Here is a 20487-nt window from a genome sequence, read left to right as displayed (position 1 = left end):
GGAGGCTGAGGCAGCAGGGTTGCTTGAGGCCAGGAGTTCAAGACCAGACTGGGCAACATGGTGAGACCCCGTCTCTACAAAAAATACAAAAATTAGCCAGGCACGGTAACACATGCCCTATAGTCCCAATTACTTGGGAGGCTGAGGCACCAAGATTGTCTGAGCCTGAGAGTTTGAGGCTGCAGTGAGCTACGATGACACCACTGTACTCCAACCTGGGCCACGGCAAGAGTCTGTCTCTAGAAAAAACAAAAAACAAAGAACAACCTAAAACAACCACAACAAACCACAATTACAGTATTTGATTATATCAAATACAACCAGTCATTCACAACTTGACAAAGGTTATTCTGAGAACAACTGCTAGGTATACAAAGTACTGATCATACAGGTACAGGCTCATAATTTTAGAAAATATCAAACTTCCTTTCAGTGCTCATTAGTAAAAAAAAAAAAAAAAAAATTAATGTATTATAAATCACAACAGATATCTGCACCTTGGAGGCAGATCATCCAAGGCCAGGAAGAACACGGCTTGAATGACATAGACAGCTTAATTATCACGCCACAGTGGAAGGCAGGAGTTGGGCAGAGTTTGTCAGTGCTTAACCAGGATTATGAAAGGGCTAAGGGACCCTGAAAATAGAGGACCCAACTCTTCTAATGATCAGAGAGGCATTCACAGTTGTGGGAGAAGGATGCTTTATCAAGTTTCTCTGGGACCTTCGTGGATTAGGTCTGGAGGAGACCCTCTTCCTCCTTTTTCAGCCGCCGTGCTCCTCCTCGGGTGTTTCTGTCTGCGTGGAGGGAGAGAAGGCCTCGATCACAGAATGTTACTCAGTGCACTGCGCAGCTGAACTTCTTAGGACCAGTGACTAAGCTGGCACACTGGCTGATCTCTGGAAAACCTGACACAGTCTGCACGTGTTGACAAGATTTCATTTCCGTAGCTGCAAACCAAAGTTGAGACACTGGCCAAGCGCTGCTTTCCTGTGGTGGCAGCAGCAGCAGCATTCACAGGGGTGATGGCACAACTGCCTACGAAGCCAGTGTCCCCGGCAATGGCCTTACGTCTGAAAACTGAACCCGAGAGCATTCTCCCCCTGGTGCCTCATGGAGTAGATGAACTATGCTGTCGGGCAGACATCATAGCCTCCATCCTATTCGGAAGTTGACTGACATTCAGTATCTTCCACAGCCACTGCACGAATAACTGCTTATAAGAAAAGGATACACATAAGGCTATAGAATTCTCAGGGGAAAACACAGCTCAAAACACTCAGTGACTGAGTATCTACATCCTTTCAGGAAACACAGGACATAAGTAACAGAGTGAAATAGAATGCAAGTTGCAATTGCTCACATTTGAACATTTTCAAATGTCTTTATCTTTGAACAATCTAGAAACTGAATCCAACACCTGGTCCTGAGAAGTCCTTAAGTTTAAAATTAAGGTTTAAAACAGGATTTAAACCTGTTTGATTTTCTCAAAAAAGGCGGGGGGGGGCAGGGGCAGATATAAAAAAAGCATATCTCAAACAGGTAGCAATGTATTCTCTGTGTAAAACATTTACCCTGAGAGTTCTACCACAGCTGTGTATTTCCAGATGGTAAAACTCACAAGAGGCACACAGGGGTCCCATCAACAGAGGGAGATGAGGTTATAAGTCCATTTGCTTACTGTATGTATCACATCTTTCTTAACTACCCTGAGTTTAGGTGTTTTTACTAAAAAAAATCTTTTCACACATTAATTACATTTATAAGAATGATATATGTTCACTATACAAACTATGAAACTGGCAAGTCATTCATTGGCTCTGAACTTGATTATTTTTATCAGAGAAAAAGACCACAAGATACAAAATTAGAACATTCAGCAGTTTTTTCTAAAGAAGTTCTCTCAGAAATTATATAAAAATTTAGTTGACAACAATTACAACCCATCATTCTACTCTAGGTAAAATGAAAAAAATTGAAAACAGGTACTCAAATATGTGTACACATACATTCACGGCAACTCTAGTCACAGTAGCCAAAAGGCGGAAACAGCCCAAATATCATCACAGATAACTGGATAAAGAAGCTGTGGTATGTCTACACAATGGAATGTTGCTCAGCCACAACAAGGAATTAAGTATTGATACAGACTACAACATGGATGAACCTGAAAAACACTGTAAGTGAAAGAAGCCAGACACAAAAGGGCACATATTGTATGATTCCATTTACCTAAGATACCCAGAATTGGTAAATTAAGAGACAGAGTGGAGAACAGTAGTTGCCGGGGACTGACGGGAAAGGGGCATGGGAGTAATTGCTTAATGGCTAATTTTGTTATGTGAATTTCGTGTCCATTAAAAACAACAACAACAGGGGAACACACTTTAAGGACTAATTTCTCACTAATCAGATTTCTGATTTCCCAACCACCCCAGGCTCACCCCTTCTAACCACGATAATTCCATTAACTATTCATGGTGACTTGATCTTTTAATAATTTAGTAACTACAGTAATAGCTATATTATATATTCCCCATCACACCAAATTCTATGTATTTTTTGCCTCTGTTTTCCCTCATAGGCCTCATCCTTATATTTCTAGCACCTTCCACAGTACTTGCCATATATAGAAGTTTCACTAAACATGTTTTTCTTAACTTCACATGATATAATTAGAGTATATAACTAAGTTACTATTTTCTAAGAAAAGAAATACTATGCCACACTGAAGGATAAATTGTCAAAAAGATTTTCTATGGTCAAGTGATTATTATGGGGCAAAATCAATACTGTTTCACTTCCTTGGGTGAATTTGAGGTTTGGGATTATTTCTGAATTGCTACTGGTGGTAGGAACAGAAGACAAAATGTAATTATGTTGTTTGGAAGGGTAAAAAAAAGACTAAAAAAGGGAGACTATGGGCAAAGAAGACTATCATGAAAAAGTGGTAGATGCTAATTTCTTTTCATCTCTATTTATAATTAGTATGAAATCCATGCTGCATTAAAGAGAAGGCACTTAGGTACTCTCATGGATGATAAAAAGTAGCAACCAAAGGTAACAGATTTTTACTTGTATTTTCAGGGGTCTAATTTGCCAATTATAAAATAAGGTTCTTCTTCAAGTGATTTTAAAACAGAATGCAGAGAGGCCAAAAATAAAATGGTGGTTTGTCCTGTAAGAGCTGTACTATCTGCACTGATTACGCAAACTTCCATCACCACTTCCTGTCTGAAACAAATGCAGAATTACACAGTGTGTGCATAAATCTAAACCTCACACACTACAGAGAGCAAACAGCGTTTTGATCAGGAATTTTTAACTATTTTCTGATTAAAAGGAGAACAACATCAAGTTAACTAAAAAACTGTGCAAACTAGTGTTTGAAAAAAGGCCTCAGACTAAGTGGAAATGTGGCCATTCATTTCAATGTAAGGAAGTCTGGAAGCTCAGGCATAGAACCAGCCTATGGGTTAAAAATGAATTTTTAACCTATGGGTTAAAAATGAATTGTTTGGAGAACAAATCAAATATTGTTTTAACTTCTGTGCATTGCTAGTGATCAGGCAGTTAAGTGGATGATTTTGCTTTTGAAATGCCTGTTACTTGTGTTATACTTCCATTTACCCCACTGTGTGCCTTATTTTCAGTACTTTTTAACCAAATGAGCTTGGTACACCAAGGTTGGGGAAGTAGAGGAAGAGGCAGGCGGCACAGACTGCTGAATTCCAAACCACTGTCCCTTGCCTGCAAGGAGGCCTCGCAATCTAGAATGCATTTCCCCTCTATTAGAAATTAAAGAGCAAAAATGAAGTAAAAACTCAAATGCTAACAGAACTGCTATTATTCCCAGCTAACACACTGTAGGTTTCCTGCATTAATCTGCAGCATGAGGTCAGGAAGACAATGTTTTCAACACTCAGCCTTGGAAATTTACAGGAGCTTTGATAACTCTCTGGTTGGCTGCTGTTTCTGTTGCCATGGAAACAGACTGCTAAAAATGGGGCATGTTTCTTTAAACTGATCATACCTTCACACAAATTTCCTTCTCCTTTTTGTCAAAAGTTGGAATGAATTTAAAGTATGCTGCTTGTGGTATGACAGTCTGGTGTCAAGCCAGGGGCCTGATACAGAATGGCAGAGATAACATTAGCCTGTGGCAGACATACATAAAGATATCATAAACACATGCATTTTAAAACTCTCATTTGGTTAAAAAGTGGTGGAAATAAAGCACACAGTATAAATGAGATAAATGGAAGCATAACACAAATAACAGGCATTTCAAAAGCAAAATCATCCACTTAACTGCCTGATCACCAGCAATGCAAAAGAGATTAAAACAGTATTTGATTTATTTTTCAAACGATTAACTCTTAACCGATGGGCTCATGCTCGTTCTATGCCTGAACGTCTAGATTTCTTGCCTATATGGTTCCAAAAGAAGATAATGTTTATTTTTCTTATTTTGGGGGCAATAAAAAATTCTACATTCCGCCACTGTATTAGAATTTCAGTGTGCAGCTCTGGGTAGAGGTGCTACGAGCTAAAGCTCTGCTTCCTAATCCCTCTATTATACTGTGAAAATGGGAGTTGTATAAAAGACTCTCAAATTTCCTAATATAAATTCCTAGGTGGGCTGTCTGAATACAAGAACAATCAACAATGAAACAGGCAAACAGTGGATACTGTTTACCTCCAGTTTTTCCCAGAACAGTAAGCACACGCCCTTCTGCAGAGGTGACTTGATCCAGCCTCAATATCTTGGATTTTCTTTCCATTTTGTGGATTCGGGAATGGAGCTAATACATACACACACATATCTACATATATATTCACGTATATGCTGACACACACGTGTGCAGTTAGCCCACCAAAACATAAAGACAACTGAGAACTGTCATAACTTGTGTGTTATCCTAAAATCCTAGCCAGATGATGATGTACCAAGTAGCCATGCCCAGCATGGAGGGTCACCCTGTTACCCCTTGCCACACACACCAGCCAGTCATTGTTCAGGTATTACAATGGCATGTTTTCTAAAGATAGTACATGTAGAAAGATTCTGATGTTTGGATGCTTTTGGTTTTTAGACTCCAAGACAGACAATCTGCTGGCTCCACTGTTTCGATTCAAATAAACGAGAAAAGGACAGCTCTAGCAGATGAACATGCACACCAGAATTCAAGTTTCTATAATTCTCTAGATGAGAAATGTATTCACATTGACCAACAGGCAGAGACCAGACACTTACATGTCTTCAGAAATCTTATTCAGTTGGGAAATCACCAGCCTCTGCGTTCACCTGCTCTAGCAGCCTAGAACTTGGTTTTACTGTGTCCCGAACTGGAAAGGATGGCCAAGCAGAGCTTTCACACTGGCAGGGCATACTGTGTGTCGGGCACTACCCCAAGAGCTCTCCAAGCATTATCTCATCTAACCTGCATAGCAGCCCTGCAAGATGCGCACCGATGTTTATTTTCACAGAGGAATTAAGCACTTACCCAAGATCACACAGCTAGGGAGAGGCACAGCCAGAATTAATGAGGAACATTTAGTGTCTCCACAGGATTATTTTTCTAAGAAAACCCCCAAAAACTCCAAAAACAAAACAAAAACTTAGCACACAAAAAGAAATATGTCCTAATATGCTGTTGGTTTTTGCCACCATGTCATGTGACCACAACAATGCTTTTGATCATACTGCCTCTATTTTGTAAGAAATTCTACACATTATAATTCTAATAGGAAGTCATATATATCAATAAGAATTCACTGGTGTTATGGACTGAACTGTGTCCCTCTCAAATTCATGTGTTGAAGCTCTAACCTCCAGTGTGACAGTATTTGCAGACAGGGCCTTTAGGAGATAATTAAAATTAAATGAGGTCATACGGTTGGGAACCTGGTCCGATAGGGTTAGTGTCCACAAAGGAAGAGACACCCGAGAGTGCACCCTTCTCTGCCCAGGTGCGCACCGCGGAGAGGCCACACGAGCCCACAGTGAGAAGGCCACGAGCCAGGAAGGGAGCCCTCACCAGAAACCAAACCCTCCGGACATTCCAGCCTCCAGCACTGTGAGGAAAGTCATTCCTGCTGTTTAAGCCATGCAGTCTGAGCTGACTAATAAAACTGGGAAGACACAAAGAAATTAGAAGATCATTCTCTTTGCCATGCCGAAGCCTGTTAGAAAACCCTGATAAAGCTATCATTAGGAAACAACTGAAAACCTAATGTTTCAAACTTATCTATATTTTTTCCTGAAAGCTTTTAATAAAGTAGAATGATGTCATGATAGTACAGATGCTCCTTGACTTAGGATGGGTTTAAGTTGAAAACTGTAAGTCAAACAAATGCATTTAATACTCTGATACACCCACTGTAAAGTCCAAAAATCCTAAGTTGAACTACTGTAAGTCAGGGGCCGTCTTATCACATTACTGAGGTGAGGCTGATATGATGAAATAGTAGCCAGTGCCTACCCCAGACTTTAAAGTGGTTTAAATGGTAATTTTGGTGTACTTTTCTTCCTTCAGGTGACAGGATCAGGGTAACCACTGCAGCCCCAAGAACCCTTTCCTGATTGTTCTAACCCAGGAGATATCGCCCTTCTCTGAAACGTTTACTCAGTGACAAGCAGAAGTCATGGGCTCTGAGCCACAAACACAGTGGTGAACAAAACAGACCCAGCCCCTTCCCTCAAAGATCCCACGGCTCTCCTAGAAGGGGAGACGGACATTTAATAAAACAATCATGGTGGACACACAGGAAGACTAAAAGGATCTGAGTTAGTCTGAGGAAGGGGCAGTGGTGCAGAAAAAGGCCTCCGTGAGAAGGCGCCCCCTGCAGTGAAACTGGCAGGATGAGCTGCAGTTGCTCTTGCTGGTGGGTGGGATGGGCGGGGGGCGGGGGGGGGGGCATTCCCGAGAGAACAGTGATGATGCTTCTGGACACACAGGCAGGGCCGTTTACCCCATGGACTTCAGATTTTATCCCAGTACCATGGAGACCCACTACAAGGTGTGAAGCAGCAGCACAACTGAGTAAGATCATATTTTAAGATGACAACTCTTGGTATCAGTGCAGGGTGACGGGGTGGGAGTAGAAGGGAGGGGAAACCAGCGAGGCAGCTCTGTCTCGGCTGGAGTAAAGAGTCCTGTAAAGAAAGATTCTGTTTGGGTAAAGGGGACCTGGATAAGGGTGCTGGCTATGGTGATACAGTGCTGTGGACAGATGAAATAGTAATATTTTTGAGGCAGAACTGGGAGCTTTGGTGACAGGCTCTGCTGATAGGTTATGAAGACGAGGTCAAGGAAGGTGTCGAGGATTGCCCCCACTTAGGTTCCTGGCATGAACCACTGGGTGGACAGAGGTGCCATTTATTGACATGGGAAGCCCTCGAAGAGTATGTTTGGTGGGAATAAAAAGCCCATCGGCCACGTCGGGGAGGTAGATGGCTGTACAGATCGGGAGACTGAGGAGTCTGGCCCTCAGCCTGTCGCGCTCGCTCGTTTGGAACAAAGCGTGTATATGATTTTCTTCTGTTATCTCGTGTGTGTGTTTTAATTTCTACATTATCATTTACTTACTTTCTCACTCAAATAAAATTCGAGTCATCCAATAATGACCTAGGAATCATCCTCCGCATGGGCAGGTGGTCTGACACACCTCAACAGTGCCTTAAAGGCAGCAATGCGTTACATTTTGGGCGAGCCATTACTTTGTAGTTGAATTATAAATTATGTCTGAAGGTGATAGTTCAAATTACTATATTCTGTTTAAGAAGGCAGGGAGGGGCATAATATTCTTTAAATACTTGTTCATAATAATGTGTCACGTAAGTTCAGGTAGAGTATGTATGAGATAATTTCCATCATTCCAAAAAACTGATCCTTTGGTAAAGTTATTTATTTAATCTAGGTTGGATCCCAGGTTGGACTACTGAGAATATCTTAGACAAATGTTCATTTTCTTCTTAAATTCTACTATAGACATGTCCCAGGTACAATATGTTAATCCACTCCACTGTTTGCTAGCCAACCTACCACACACTGTCACCCACTTCATCTCAGCTGTTATTAACCAGTCTGTGGCAGAATTGGGAATGTGGTCCCCAAATCTGTAACTCCTCCCTATTCCTGACACACATGGTCGAGTCATGTAATGACAGGAGCCCAGATACCCAAGTCACCTCCTCAAGGACAGCTGCCTAGCATTGCTGTCCAACCCACACTGGACTGTGTAATGAGCAAGAAATATATTTTGATTGGTTAAAGCACTGCATTTTAGGGTTGTTAGAGCAGTTTTAGTCCAAGTAATTAATACACAACCCAGTCTTCTTTCTGTGGTATCTTATTTTCACCATCAGAGAGCCAAACATCAATTACTCCTCTTTCAATTTGCTTGCTGCCATTTTACCTTTGTTCAATATGGAATATAGCTAGTAGCATTGGTATCATGATTCATTTGTCTCAATAATGACTCATTAAAACACTTATCTGAATTAAATCATCTCAATTTATTTGATTTTCCTGAAAATTCATAATCATCAATTCTTCAGTTGTCAAGTCAGAGTGGCTTATAATATCCTTCTTAGTTGTAGATCCAGAAATTAATTTAAATCTCATGCATGTTGAGCATAATTAGAAAATGTTCAAAGCCTTTGGTAGACAAGTTAAAATTTGAGATTCCCTATTGCTGCTTTGACAAAAGAAACTAGTCTAAAGAGAATTCTCTATTTTGAATTTGTTCAGGGGAATTCATGACATTTATTGCTATTCTCACCTACAGCAGAAAATAATTAAATTCTCCTACTACATGCATTGGTTGGTATTTATCAAAAAGTTTATATAAACATTAACCGAACTGTGGTGATATGCCTCATTATCCAAACAATTCTCTGGTACGTGATGACAATTCATAGGTGGTCAAGCACTTAAAACTCTTTCCTTTTCTAAATTTTCATAAGGTATTATTAAATTTTCTTGTTAAGGTGTCACATAAATTCTTGAATCTTACAATATTTGCTTACAAAGTCTGTTCCTCCAATAATGATTTCAGCCAACTAGTACTGTCAACAATTACAGGAATTCTAAATATCCCAATATAAGCAAGAAAGAAAGCAATGACTTGAGAAGCACAGTCTTCCAATCTCTGACAGTAGACATATGTCAGAAACACCAGAGAGACCAAGCTTGTGTCTATGTGGTTAAATGAACCAAAATTTATCTTTCCTTGATTACCCAAAAACACCGATTCAGACATTAAAAAAAAAAATTCTAAGCTGAGTGCGGTCGCTCATGCCTATAATCCTAGCACTTTGGGAAGCTGGGGCAGGAGGATAACTTGAGGTCAGGGGTTTGAGACCAGCCTGAGCAACACAGCGAGATCCTGTTTCTACACAAAAAAAAAAAAAAAAGGAAAAATTAGCCAAGCGAGGTGGTGCACACCTGTAGTCCCAGCTATTCAGGAGGCTGAGGCAGGATCACTTGAGCCCAGGAGTATGAGCTTGCAGTGAACTATGACCATGCTACTGCACTCTAGACTGGGCAACACAGCGAGACCCTGCCTCAAAAAAAAGAAAGAACAAAACAATTTTTAGAGGTTGCTCTTTCAAACAAACAAAAACCAAGTTTGTAAAAAAATGAGTAGAAAACCAAACACTGTGGATATAAACATATAATAGATATTTTTAATATGTGTCCCTTAACACATAAACTATTAGGCATTATTAATAGTCATTTATACATTTGTCTCTTCTGACAAAACAGCCTAGGTTCTAATCGGACTCTGGGACAGTAAGTCAATCAAAGGCACCTGAACAAATGCTGCCATCTCAATCAACCTCCATGGGTTAATACAACTGCTGCATGCCCAATACCTCAGAGCAGACGAAGCTTGCCAGGGGCTTGTCCCCGTGTTATAATTCTATAAATCTGATAAGCTGAACACTGGTGTTCACCTGCAGGCAGGAACTGTGACACACCGAATTTCAGGAGTTCAGTTTTGCACAGGGAACCAAGTTATTTTCTTACAACTCCTTTCTACAAAACTTATTTTTTCCATTCTAATTAAATCCAGATTGAACTCTTTCAGTGTCACTAACTTTGAGGTAGCAGATCACCCTCATACCTATATATATTGTTTCACCCTCCGCCCTACCTATTGAAGAAAATGAGTAGAAATATATAGTTTATTAAGATATAAAGCAACACCTAGCTCAATGCAATTGTGAGACAGATTGATCATCCAATTATTTCTGTGGATCATTCTGAAATACGAAATTTCTCTCCCCTACCTCTTTATACCTATGAATTTACATGACAAGATAGACAATATTTCTATTTTTTAAATATATACAGGATTTTAAATAGAAGGAAAAAGTAACAGAGAATTAAAAAACCAGGTAAGAAGAGGGATGAGAAACTGGCTATTTAAACCAGGCAACTCACAAAAACACTATGAAGTAAATACGGTTTCTCCTCATTGTATAAATGAGGAAATTAAAGCTCAGAGCAGTGAACCCATCCAGGGTCACAAAAATAGCAAATGGTACACCTGGGATTTGAACCCAAGTCTGTCTCACTCCAGAGTCCATGCTCCTTTGACATGAGGCTACTGCACCTGTGTAAACTGAACACGTAGTCAGAATTGTTAGTCAAAGAATCTATACATTATGTAATCATCTCAGCTCTGTTTTGCTGTTCCTCTTGATGATTCTCCTATCCTGTTTTTATATTTTAACCCTTGCTTTCTATGCTCCTTAATCACACTCTGCTGTTGTGACATCTTTTTACTTTCCTCTTCCATTTTCTTCTACTTTCCCAGCTTTACAAGTAGCACAAAAATTGTTTTAAATTTGTATTAATAATAGGAGCTTAAAACTTGAATTTGATTTAAATGATGTGTGGATAATTCTCAAACTTTTTAAAAATTGATGACTTTAAAAATTGAAGTTCCCCTCAATGAGTTTCCAGAAATGTGTCCTAAAACTTCCCTGGTATTGATTTTTGTAACAATCTACAATGAGGCAAGCTGTGCACAAGCAGAGGCAGCCCCATTGTTCGGTTCCCAGCAACAGCTATTTATATGTGTGTCATTTGTTTCCATCTAGGAGTTTTTTTTTTTTTTTTCAACCTATACCCAAAAGTAGTTCAACTCCAGCAAATTCAACTATTGTTTCTTCTTCTTATCTTTTAAATCTGTAACAATCTATCGTCACATTCTCATATTCGAAATGTCTGAGAGGAAAAAAAAGGAGGAATACCCCTTTGGAAGAAGCCCAAAGTGCTGCTCAGGCTGACTAACTCTGCATTCACTCTCTCGTCTCTATAAGATGAGCCAGAGCAAGTGGGGAGGTGTGGGGGTGGCTGATAGCAGGAGCTGAAAGAAGGGAGAAAGAAAAAGGGATATTGCAGGGGTTTTGCCTCCCAAAGAGGACTAGAAAACCAATTTTCAAATTAAACAGGCATTGGGAAGGGTGACCCTCATGTCTCAAATTTAGGAAACACTTATTTTCTACAGACCCCGAATTTCTTAAACCACAGTCCTGGATCTCCAGCTGCTACAGTAAAGCAAGCCATGCACTGGTTAGCCTCACTTCAGTGTGCCTGGACAGAGGACAGCACTACCCATACCTTTGGCCATTTCCTTAGATCAATCAGTGAGGTACCTGTACAGTGTCACTAGCAATAATAACTGACAGTATTCTCAAGTTTATTCTTTGCTTGCTTTGTTAAAAAAAACAAAGCTATGCAATGTGCTTTTTAAAACAAAAATGATGCAATGCAATGCATCATTTTAGGATTTAATTAAGAAAGCTAACTACTTTTTTGGTTTTAAATAAAACATAACATACACATCTTAATTGAAAAAAAAGGTATTTTCCTGGAATTATGTGTTTGTAAACCCCAAAAGCAGCAGTGTTCTGACTAAGATTGAAAAGGAAAGGGTCTCTCCAAAAAGGCATAGGGGGCAAAAAAAAAAAAAAAAACCACCCAAAAAACAAAAATTAGAGAAAATACACAACATGAACCTGAAAAAGATTTACCAAAACAAGGACTGGTTTCATAAGTCCCCTTACCATATTAATTACTGCAAAATCCCTACGGTTCTACCAGCTATGAGTCTTTAGCAACAGCTACCGAGAACAGCATTAAGCTTTCATTTCAAAGAACTCAGCCCGTGGAGGGTACATGAGTGAATAGAGAGCAGACACACGCATGGTAAGCAGACACAGACGCTCAGCCTGGCTGACGGGAATATGAATTTGGCAGTTTTGCCCCTGTCCACAGACAGACTGACCTTCCTTGAGACTTTTCTGGTTGCTCCCCTCAAGGCATTCCTTTTCTTTTAATGGTTCAAATTCCCCAGCAGTTAAAATCTCTGGGAAGCCCTGTTGCTGCTTCTTGGAGCTATCGATCATGGTGAGAGGCTTCTGGAGACAGGCAGCATCAAGCAGGAGAAAAGCTTAATTTGCAGAACAGCACAGAGCGGTGCTCAGTACACTGGTCCCTGGGTCCTTGGTTGCGCCCCACAATACCCGAATCACTGGGCAATTATGTCTTTAAGCAGCTGAAGGCAGCCATTACCCTTTAGTTCCCAGCTTGACCTGCAAATACACTCCTGCTGCTGGAAGCCCTTAACTCTCTCCCACGTCAGGAGGCAGAGCCACACAGGCACGATTCTAAAATCCCACCCCTTTTCCCAGCCAGCCCCCTTCCCCTTGCCATTCCAGCTTCCCCCGCGCTGGATACTTCCATCTGCAGTTTGATGGTCCGAATCATCTGACAAACACTGAGTCAAGCAGTTAAAAATAAATCCTCGAGTTGTTAAAAGAGAAGACTTTGCTGATACCTAAGATGACAAACTGCTGCCTGTGATCTCTCTTCGGCTCTTTATAAACACAGCCACGGGCTGTGGAGATACTTTATATCGGCCAGACCAGCAAATTCATTCCTCATTAAGTTCTCCGGCTAAACAAACGGCAGTCTAGGGCATCTGAAGGAAGCGGCTCTTATCTCAGCAGAGGCACCACTCTGAATAAACACGCTACTAGCAGATGTGGTGAAAACAGAGTCCGCTCACTACCAAAGTTCTGCTGTGGTGTGCTTTTTGCTGCCTACGGCTCTTCCTGGCAAAGCCAGTGCTCTTTGTAATAGGGAAACGTACTGAAATTGCAGCTTTCTTCCTCCGGCAGTTCAGACCCGAGCAGCAGTTTTCCTTTGTACCACTAGTCGGCTGAGAGACTTAACATCGCCATGATTTTTTTTTTAAGGAAAAATCTCCTCCCCTGTATTAAAAGCAGCGACACTGAGAGCTTCTAGTTCATGACAGATTCAACCAGCGACCAGCCCAAGTTTAATTTCACATGAGCTATCAAGGATGGGCACCTCTCCTGCAAGCCACAGGCTGCAAAGTCACCAGAGCCCAAATAGGCTGCTGTTTACAACATATGAGGGACACTGCTGGAAGGAAATCTCTAGGTATGGGAATTCCAGGCAAATGTGGAGACAAGCCTGTTTCCATATACACCAAATATGTATCTGCAGACAAAATAATCTAATTATTTTATGGTTCAAAGTATGTTCCTTTGCAACGAGCTCCCATAAAACTCACTAGAGGCTATAAGGGCAGTAGACAGTGAGTCCTGCTCCTTGAGGGATCCATTTTGCTCACTTTTTTACAGTCAACATCTAGCAGAGTGCCTGGAATATGAGGAGTTCTCAATAAATACTCGTTGCATGATTGAGTGAATGAATAAAACTAGAAGACGGTGCATCAGGAAAACTTCTTTGGATAACACTTAAGAGTTCTATTCTAAAGAAGTCCTAGAGAATGATTCAGAGCCACTAATTTTAGATGAACAACTAAATAAATGTTCTCTAAAGGAAGCACATTTTTTTCTTTCAAAGAAAACATACAGATACATTTTAATTATGCACCTGATGTGACCCTCATGCAGGATGAAGAAAGGCTTACCTTTTTACTGCCAAAAAAAATCAATATTCTTTTATAACTTAAACACAGATGGGGCTGGGTGAAGTACTCCGTCCTTTGTCCGTGGTTCCAAGGCTGGTACCCACTAAACCTGCACTGTTCTAGAAAGACAGCTGTCTATCCTTCTCCAGCATCTCGCAAGACAAGTTTCTTGTCAACTGAGATTCCTTCTGAAGGAATTTAAGCCCACCCTTGGTAGTCCAAACCTCTGCAAGAACAAACAGTGATGAGCTTATCACGCTTCTCAAAAATTCCCTCAAACATTCTGCTACTATCTCTGATCTGAAGGCTTGTATTCTTTTAAATAAACTACTCCTGCGCTCTTAAAAGAATAATAAAAATAACCATCATTTTTTTGAGGACATTCTTTAGGCTACTTACTTAATTAGATATTTTGCCAAGTTTATCTCATTTAACCTCCAACAATCCTTGGGATCACTATGATTATTTGTTCCTCACAGACATTTTACAAATCAAGACCAAAGTCACAAAGCTTGTAAGTGACAGGTCTGGGCAGACCAAAGCCCAAGTCTGTCCATGGCCTTGCACTGCCTGTCGTCTTCTAGAATATGCTCCACCCTCCAGGCTCCAGTTTGATCTTGAGACAGGTTTAACAGCAGAAGCCATAACTTCTATAGCCTCCTAGTAATTCTACTCCTGATGAGAGAAAAGAGAGCCAACATAATCACACTAAAATGATTTTATGAAAGCATTTTAACTTTTCATGAAATCATAACAATAGTAGCCAACTTCACTTGGTGCTTACTATGTGCCACAGTCTAAATGCTTTCTATACATTATCTCATTCACTCTGGTGACAGACTTGTGAGTTCAATATTGCTATCCTGATTTACAGATGGGAAAACTGAGGCTCAGAAACATCAAATAGTTTCTCAGAGGGGGAATATCTTCCAAGGGATAGCCAGGATTCCAAAATAGGCAGTGTGGCTCCATTCTTAATTACTTTGCAAAAAGAACAACAATCATTTCACTTCAGGAAACTAAGGGGAGGGAAGGGACAACAACAACAAAAACATAAACCCCAACATTGTCTTTTTCAGGATGTTGCTTTTAAATCCTGAAAAATGCCCAACTGTTTTTAGGCCACAAGTGTAGGAACCTGAGTAGATACACAACTACACCAGCCACTTAGAAATTCTTTACTGGCTGTGTGTGTGTGTGTGTGTGTGTGTATTCAGTGTGTGTTGAATGTGTTTTTAAAAAGTTCTTCTTTAAGGAGCCTCTGTCTGCTTATTATATCTGATAAGTATCAAAAAATCCCAATAAGGAAACACACTGTCCTGCTGTAGATTTATATCAAAAGTCTTGTCTTTGCAGTTTTGAAAGAAAATAATTTCTCTAGTGGTGAATGTACCTGAAAGAACACTTATTTTGCTATAAAAATTTCTGAAATAATTTCAAATTCACAGAGCATTTCCCCCCAAATAACTGTGAATAAGGTCTAACGTGGTACCTCCCAACCCTAAGTACGCGAATTCCTACAAACAAGGCTATTCTCCTACAGAACCACAATATGAACATCAACCTCCAGAAATTAACATTGACATGTCACTACCATCTAACCCACAGACTCCATTTAAGTTCTACCAATTGTCCCAACAATATCCTTTATAGTGAAAGGATCGAAGCCAGGATCACATATGGCATTGAGTAATCAAGTCTCTGGTTTTCTTCCATCTCAAACAATCCCTCAGTCTTTCTTCACTTTTCTTTCCTTGAATTTTGAAGATTACAAGCTAATTATTTTATAGCACTAATTATTTTGTGGAGAGGTACTTTGAGACCAAACCATTGATGTACTTTGCTGAATTATTTATTACTATGATGGTTACCAAATGGTGATTTTGAAAATTCCCACATTCCTTCCACATTTACTAGGGGCACATCCTATTGTAAGTAAAAGAATTCTCTTTACATGGTTTATTTTACCTATTTATATCAGCATGGGCTCATGGGTTATAACTTGTTACTATCACTAGTTATTTTGATGCCCAAATTATCCCACATTTGGCTAGTAGGGACTTTCACAGTGTCTTCTTGTCATGACATTATTGTTCCCTGAGCGTTGTCTTACTTTCTGGCACAAAAGTCTCAGGCTTATCTTGTGCTCACTGCTACAGGGTGTCGCTGTTTCCAGGCCTCTGTAGACAGAGCTGGGGAAGGTGTGACTTCACACACACCATACACAGATTTACATCTCTCCATATTAAGAGATGTAAGTATGCATCTGCATTTATTTACATATATTAAGAACCCTGAGTTCGCCCCAATTCCTCCAAATACAATCCAGTGCCACAGGTCCATTCTCATTTTCTCTTTTCTACATTTGTAGCCCCCTTCTCCTACAGGGAGAAACTTGTCTCCCATGGTGTCTGCCCCTCCACCCGTGGTCAGAGACACCCTGTACACCCCACCACTGCCACTGTTGTAGCCAAACCCTGTGCAGATGCCTCCTCACCCTACACTGGCCAACCGCTCCCTCTCCCACAGGCCAGCCGCTTGGCTCAGCCCCACACAGTGTCTTTCGGATTAAATGAGGGAGGGAGGGAGGAAACTTGCATTACCTCTCAGTGAGAGAAGCCCACAGTTGTCACATGAATTGCTTTCCAGTAGGTTTGTCCTTGTTCCTTACTGCATGCGCCACATCGTCTTCACTGTCACTTGGCTCTACTGTCATGAGTGGCATTTAACTTCAAATGATATGTGATTAAAGTCACTTCTGCTACGATAAATCTGCTTCCACAGTGTTTGTGTGTATGCAAACTCAAAAGAGTTGTTTTCATATGAAACAGACTACCATAAATCAAATCAATTTTCCCACCACCCCAAGCCCAGATACTTAGTAAGTGTGAGAAAAACTGTATGGCTTAGAGACTTGGAACAATCCAAGAAAGCCTTTAGGGAATTAGAACACAAACAAACGCAGCTCAAGAGACTTACAGAAAAACTTGGCAGAGTGAATAAATGCTTACAAAACTGCTGATAAAAAGGTTACTGCTGGGATGATGCTGTACTTCAGAAAAAATCTGAGAATATTACCAACTGGGTAATGTTCCATCAATGTAAAAGCATTCAAAAGTAATGAATACAGCAATGACTAACAAATGCAAAGAGACTGCTAAATACTGAGGCATACTTCTCTGGCGGCATTCTTGACATGGAGATTGAGAGACGATGACCTGTTTTTTCATCTTCCACGCCTCAGTTCTTGGTACCAGATCCTCAGTAGCTAGCCACTGACGTGAACAAGCGTCACACAGGCTGAGCCACAGTATTATAAAATCAACACGGACAATTACACTGGATGCATTTAGGAGGAAAAAAAAATCTCAGTCTAGGTTTCCCCTAAAGTATTTCTCTAAGGCTACCATATTTTTAGTAAGATACATATTTGATCCTTATTTTTCTCCTTTGTAACATCATAAACACCACCATAAAATACCATATATTTATGTCACTACTAAATGGTTATGGTAAATCCTAACAGTTAATTTAAAATATGTTTTTTATAAAAAAGGACAATTAAAGAGTGATATCTCTTGTCTGTTATCCTCCATGGCTACGTGTTTGCTAGGTTTAGGGTGTCTCTGGCAAGACATACACGCATATACACAAACGCAGACCTGCACACTAGCTGTAGCACCACACACACCTTTTACATTTTCCATCCACAGCCCCCAAGGCTGCAGCCCAGGTGTAGATAAAGTTAACCATTTTTTTGGTTTGGTACTTAATATCTTCTGGTGTGTTCCTACTGCTTGCGATTTCATGAGCTTAAAATTTAAATTTGTTCAACATGCAGAAAGCCCTGCTGATACTTTTTCACTTAACTGGAATAATGAATAGAAAAACTGGTTTAAGAAGTATGAGACTTACTGGGACTAAGAAATTGATATTTGAAAGACTTTTACTTTAATGCTGTTTAGTCACCTCATTGATACAAATACTTCTAAGATGCCATTCAAAACATCTCACTGAAGGTCAACGCGACCATGTTAGGTATGCGGGACACAGTCTTTGTTCTCCAAGGAATGTGGTCTAGAGTTTTTAACAATTTTTGACTGCTACCTTTCTCCTCCTCTTTCCAATTAGAATGCTCTTTATACCAGTGTTTCTGTAACTACCTGTGGTTAGGAGGAATATTTTAAAATTTCCAGCCTGCTGTGGACCAATATGTGGTCCCCCTGTGCATGACTGGTAGGGTCACGTTATAATAGTTTGGCAATATCCAGACTGATCTGTACTTTGTTCAACAAGAGGAGTCCACAAATCATGCACTTGAGTGTTTTACCAGTGTCATATTGACATAAAAGTTTCTAAACACTATTTCTCAAGTTACCTCACAGGGGACTGCTCACACCCTAGTTGCATTTCTCTTCCTTAGTTATCTTTAGATCTAGGATAAACTATTTCAACCACCCTAAATTCTTCCAACGTCTTGATATTCTGCCATTGCACCTTGCCTATCCTCTGTTCCTCAATGACTAATCGTGGTCAAGCAATCAACCATAAGGTCTGGGAATTGGGTAGAACAAACACTAGGACGTGAATCTCAGGAGTCCAAAGATGTGTTCCTGAGTGTTCACAAATTCTTTAAGACAATGCAAACATTTTATAATCAAGTGTTGCCATATATAGAAATGAAAAATAAAGAAAAGTCAAACTTTCTTTGGGCAGGGGACAGTCTCACTGTCACCCCAGGTAGAGTGCAGTGGCATCATCATAGCTCACAGCAGCCTCCAACTCCTGGGCTCAAGTGATCCTCCTGCTTCAGCCTCCTGGGTAGCTAGGCCTACAGGCATGTGCCACCATGCCCGGCTAATTTTGCTATTTTTAGTAGAGACGGGGTCTCCCTCTTGCTCAGGCTGGTCTTGAACTCCTGACCTCAAGCAATCCTCCTGCCTTGGCCTCCCAGAGTGCTAGGATTACAGGCGTGAGCCACCACGCCTGGCCGAAAGTCAAACATTGTGATGATGACATATTCAAGCCCAGAGAAGGCAAAATGATACCCCACCTGCAGTAGTGTGCATAGAGAAAAGAGATGGGAGGAATGAGTCATCATGGCATATGGCAGTACAGATGCCGAGCCTGTGCTAGGCAGTGAGTACCTTTGTCAGGTCTCAAGCAGCAATCACATTTATATAAAAATGTACTGCCTGAGCAAGAGCGAGACCCCGTCTCTACTAAAAGTAGAAAAGAAATTATACGGACAGCTAAAAACATATATATATGTAGAAAAAATCAGCCGGGCATGATGGTACATGCCTGTAGTCCCAGCTACTCGGGAGGCTGAGGCAGGAGGATTGCTTGAGCCCAGGAGTCTGAGGTTGCTGTGAGCTAGGCTGACGCCACGGCACTCTAGCCCTGGCAACAGAGTGAGACTCTGTCTCAAAAAAAAAAAGAAAAAAAAAAAAAGTATCATGTCACAGTAAGTTACTAATGATTTGAATTTCATTAGCATCGTGGATTTCTGTAATTAATATGTAAAGTGTTTTGGTTTTGTAGCTGTGTTAAGTGCTACTAAGCACCAAGGAGTTTATACTTCATTTATGATTGCACATGATCCAGCAACATTATACTAATAAAAACCAAGTCATCTACTAATTGTTTTCAAAAGGTTTGCATATTACTTAAGTTTGTGAAACACTACTTCACTGTACAACTCAAATGGCTTCCACAACATTATCTTGAGGTAGGAATTAAACATTTGCCTTTGTTTACCTAATCTGACTGGGTGTCCAATTTTACCATTTTGGGAGTCAAGACAAAGGGAGAGAGAATCAAAACACGTAGCTTGAGAAATTAAGGAGCCAAGATAACTATCCAAATGCAACATAAAGTCATGTCATGCCCTTGCATAAGCTCCAAAGTGTTTCCTTTGTCTCTTATTGACTACTTTGACTCACCTGCACCTCTGTTCCACAGGATTTTCATTCTCCTCAAGATCACCCTACACTACACCACCCTCATATCTTTCTCAGGATGTAACTTGGATCCCTGGATTCACAAACAATACTGAGGTCTTCAGACATAAACTCAATTCCACCTTTTTTCTCCCTCCCATTCTTCCTGCTGTCTTTGAGGAACAAGTAATCTTTTTTCGTGCCATAGGGAATCCAGACAATTTGTTTAGGACTATAATCCCTTCTGCCTACTTACAAAACTGTGATCGATAAAGTATACCCTCTCCACTAGGATCTTTCATGCCTACCAAGGTATCTGCCTTTCCTGTCATACTCCTCTCTTTTCTAATCTCCTAAAATTCTGACTCCCCATTTCTATAATCTCTCCCTTATAATCTCAACCTTGCACTGGCATCCACTATCGACTCTAGACACCCACCAATGCACACACCCTACCTCTGGATCATGTACTTCTCGCTTTCTAAATGAGTTTTCTTTCTGGACGTAAGATACTCTTGATTTTAAGATTATGTGGTATACTCAGGATTCAATCATCAAATTT

The 20487-nt window shown here is 40.4% G+C and overlaps 1 protein-coding gene across 5 annotated transcripts in view; it reads right to left on the bottom strand.

Moving 5' to 3' along the window:
• The window catches only part of MRTFB (myocardin related transcription factor B), a 163989-nt gene that overhangs the window by 50282 nt on the left and 93220 nt on the right, over positions 1–20487 (bottom strand). Inside the window, exon 1 of one of the 5 annotated variants that reach the window (XM_045542633.1) lies at positions 12307–12642. The exons of the other annotated variants lie outside the window; for them this stretch is intronic. Coding sequence (XP_045398589.1) covers positions 12307–12427 — 121 coding nt within the window. The 5' untranslated portion in view covers positions 12428–12642. Of the gene's footprint in view, positions 1–12306; positions 12643–20487 lie in introns of those variants that run through there. 5 annotated transcript variants of the gene reach the window in all.

The sequence above is a fragment of the Lemur catta genome, chromosome 2 (assembly GCF_020740605.2).
Source record: "Lemur catta isolate mLemCat1 chromosome 2, mLemCat1.pri, whole genome shotgun sequence".
Taxonomy (NCBI): Eukaryota; Metazoa; Chordata; class Mammalia; order Primates; family Lemuridae; genus Lemur; species Lemur catta.
The sequence above is the reverse complement of the archived record's forward strand: the minus strand, read 5'-3'. Positions and strand labels throughout refer to the sequence as shown.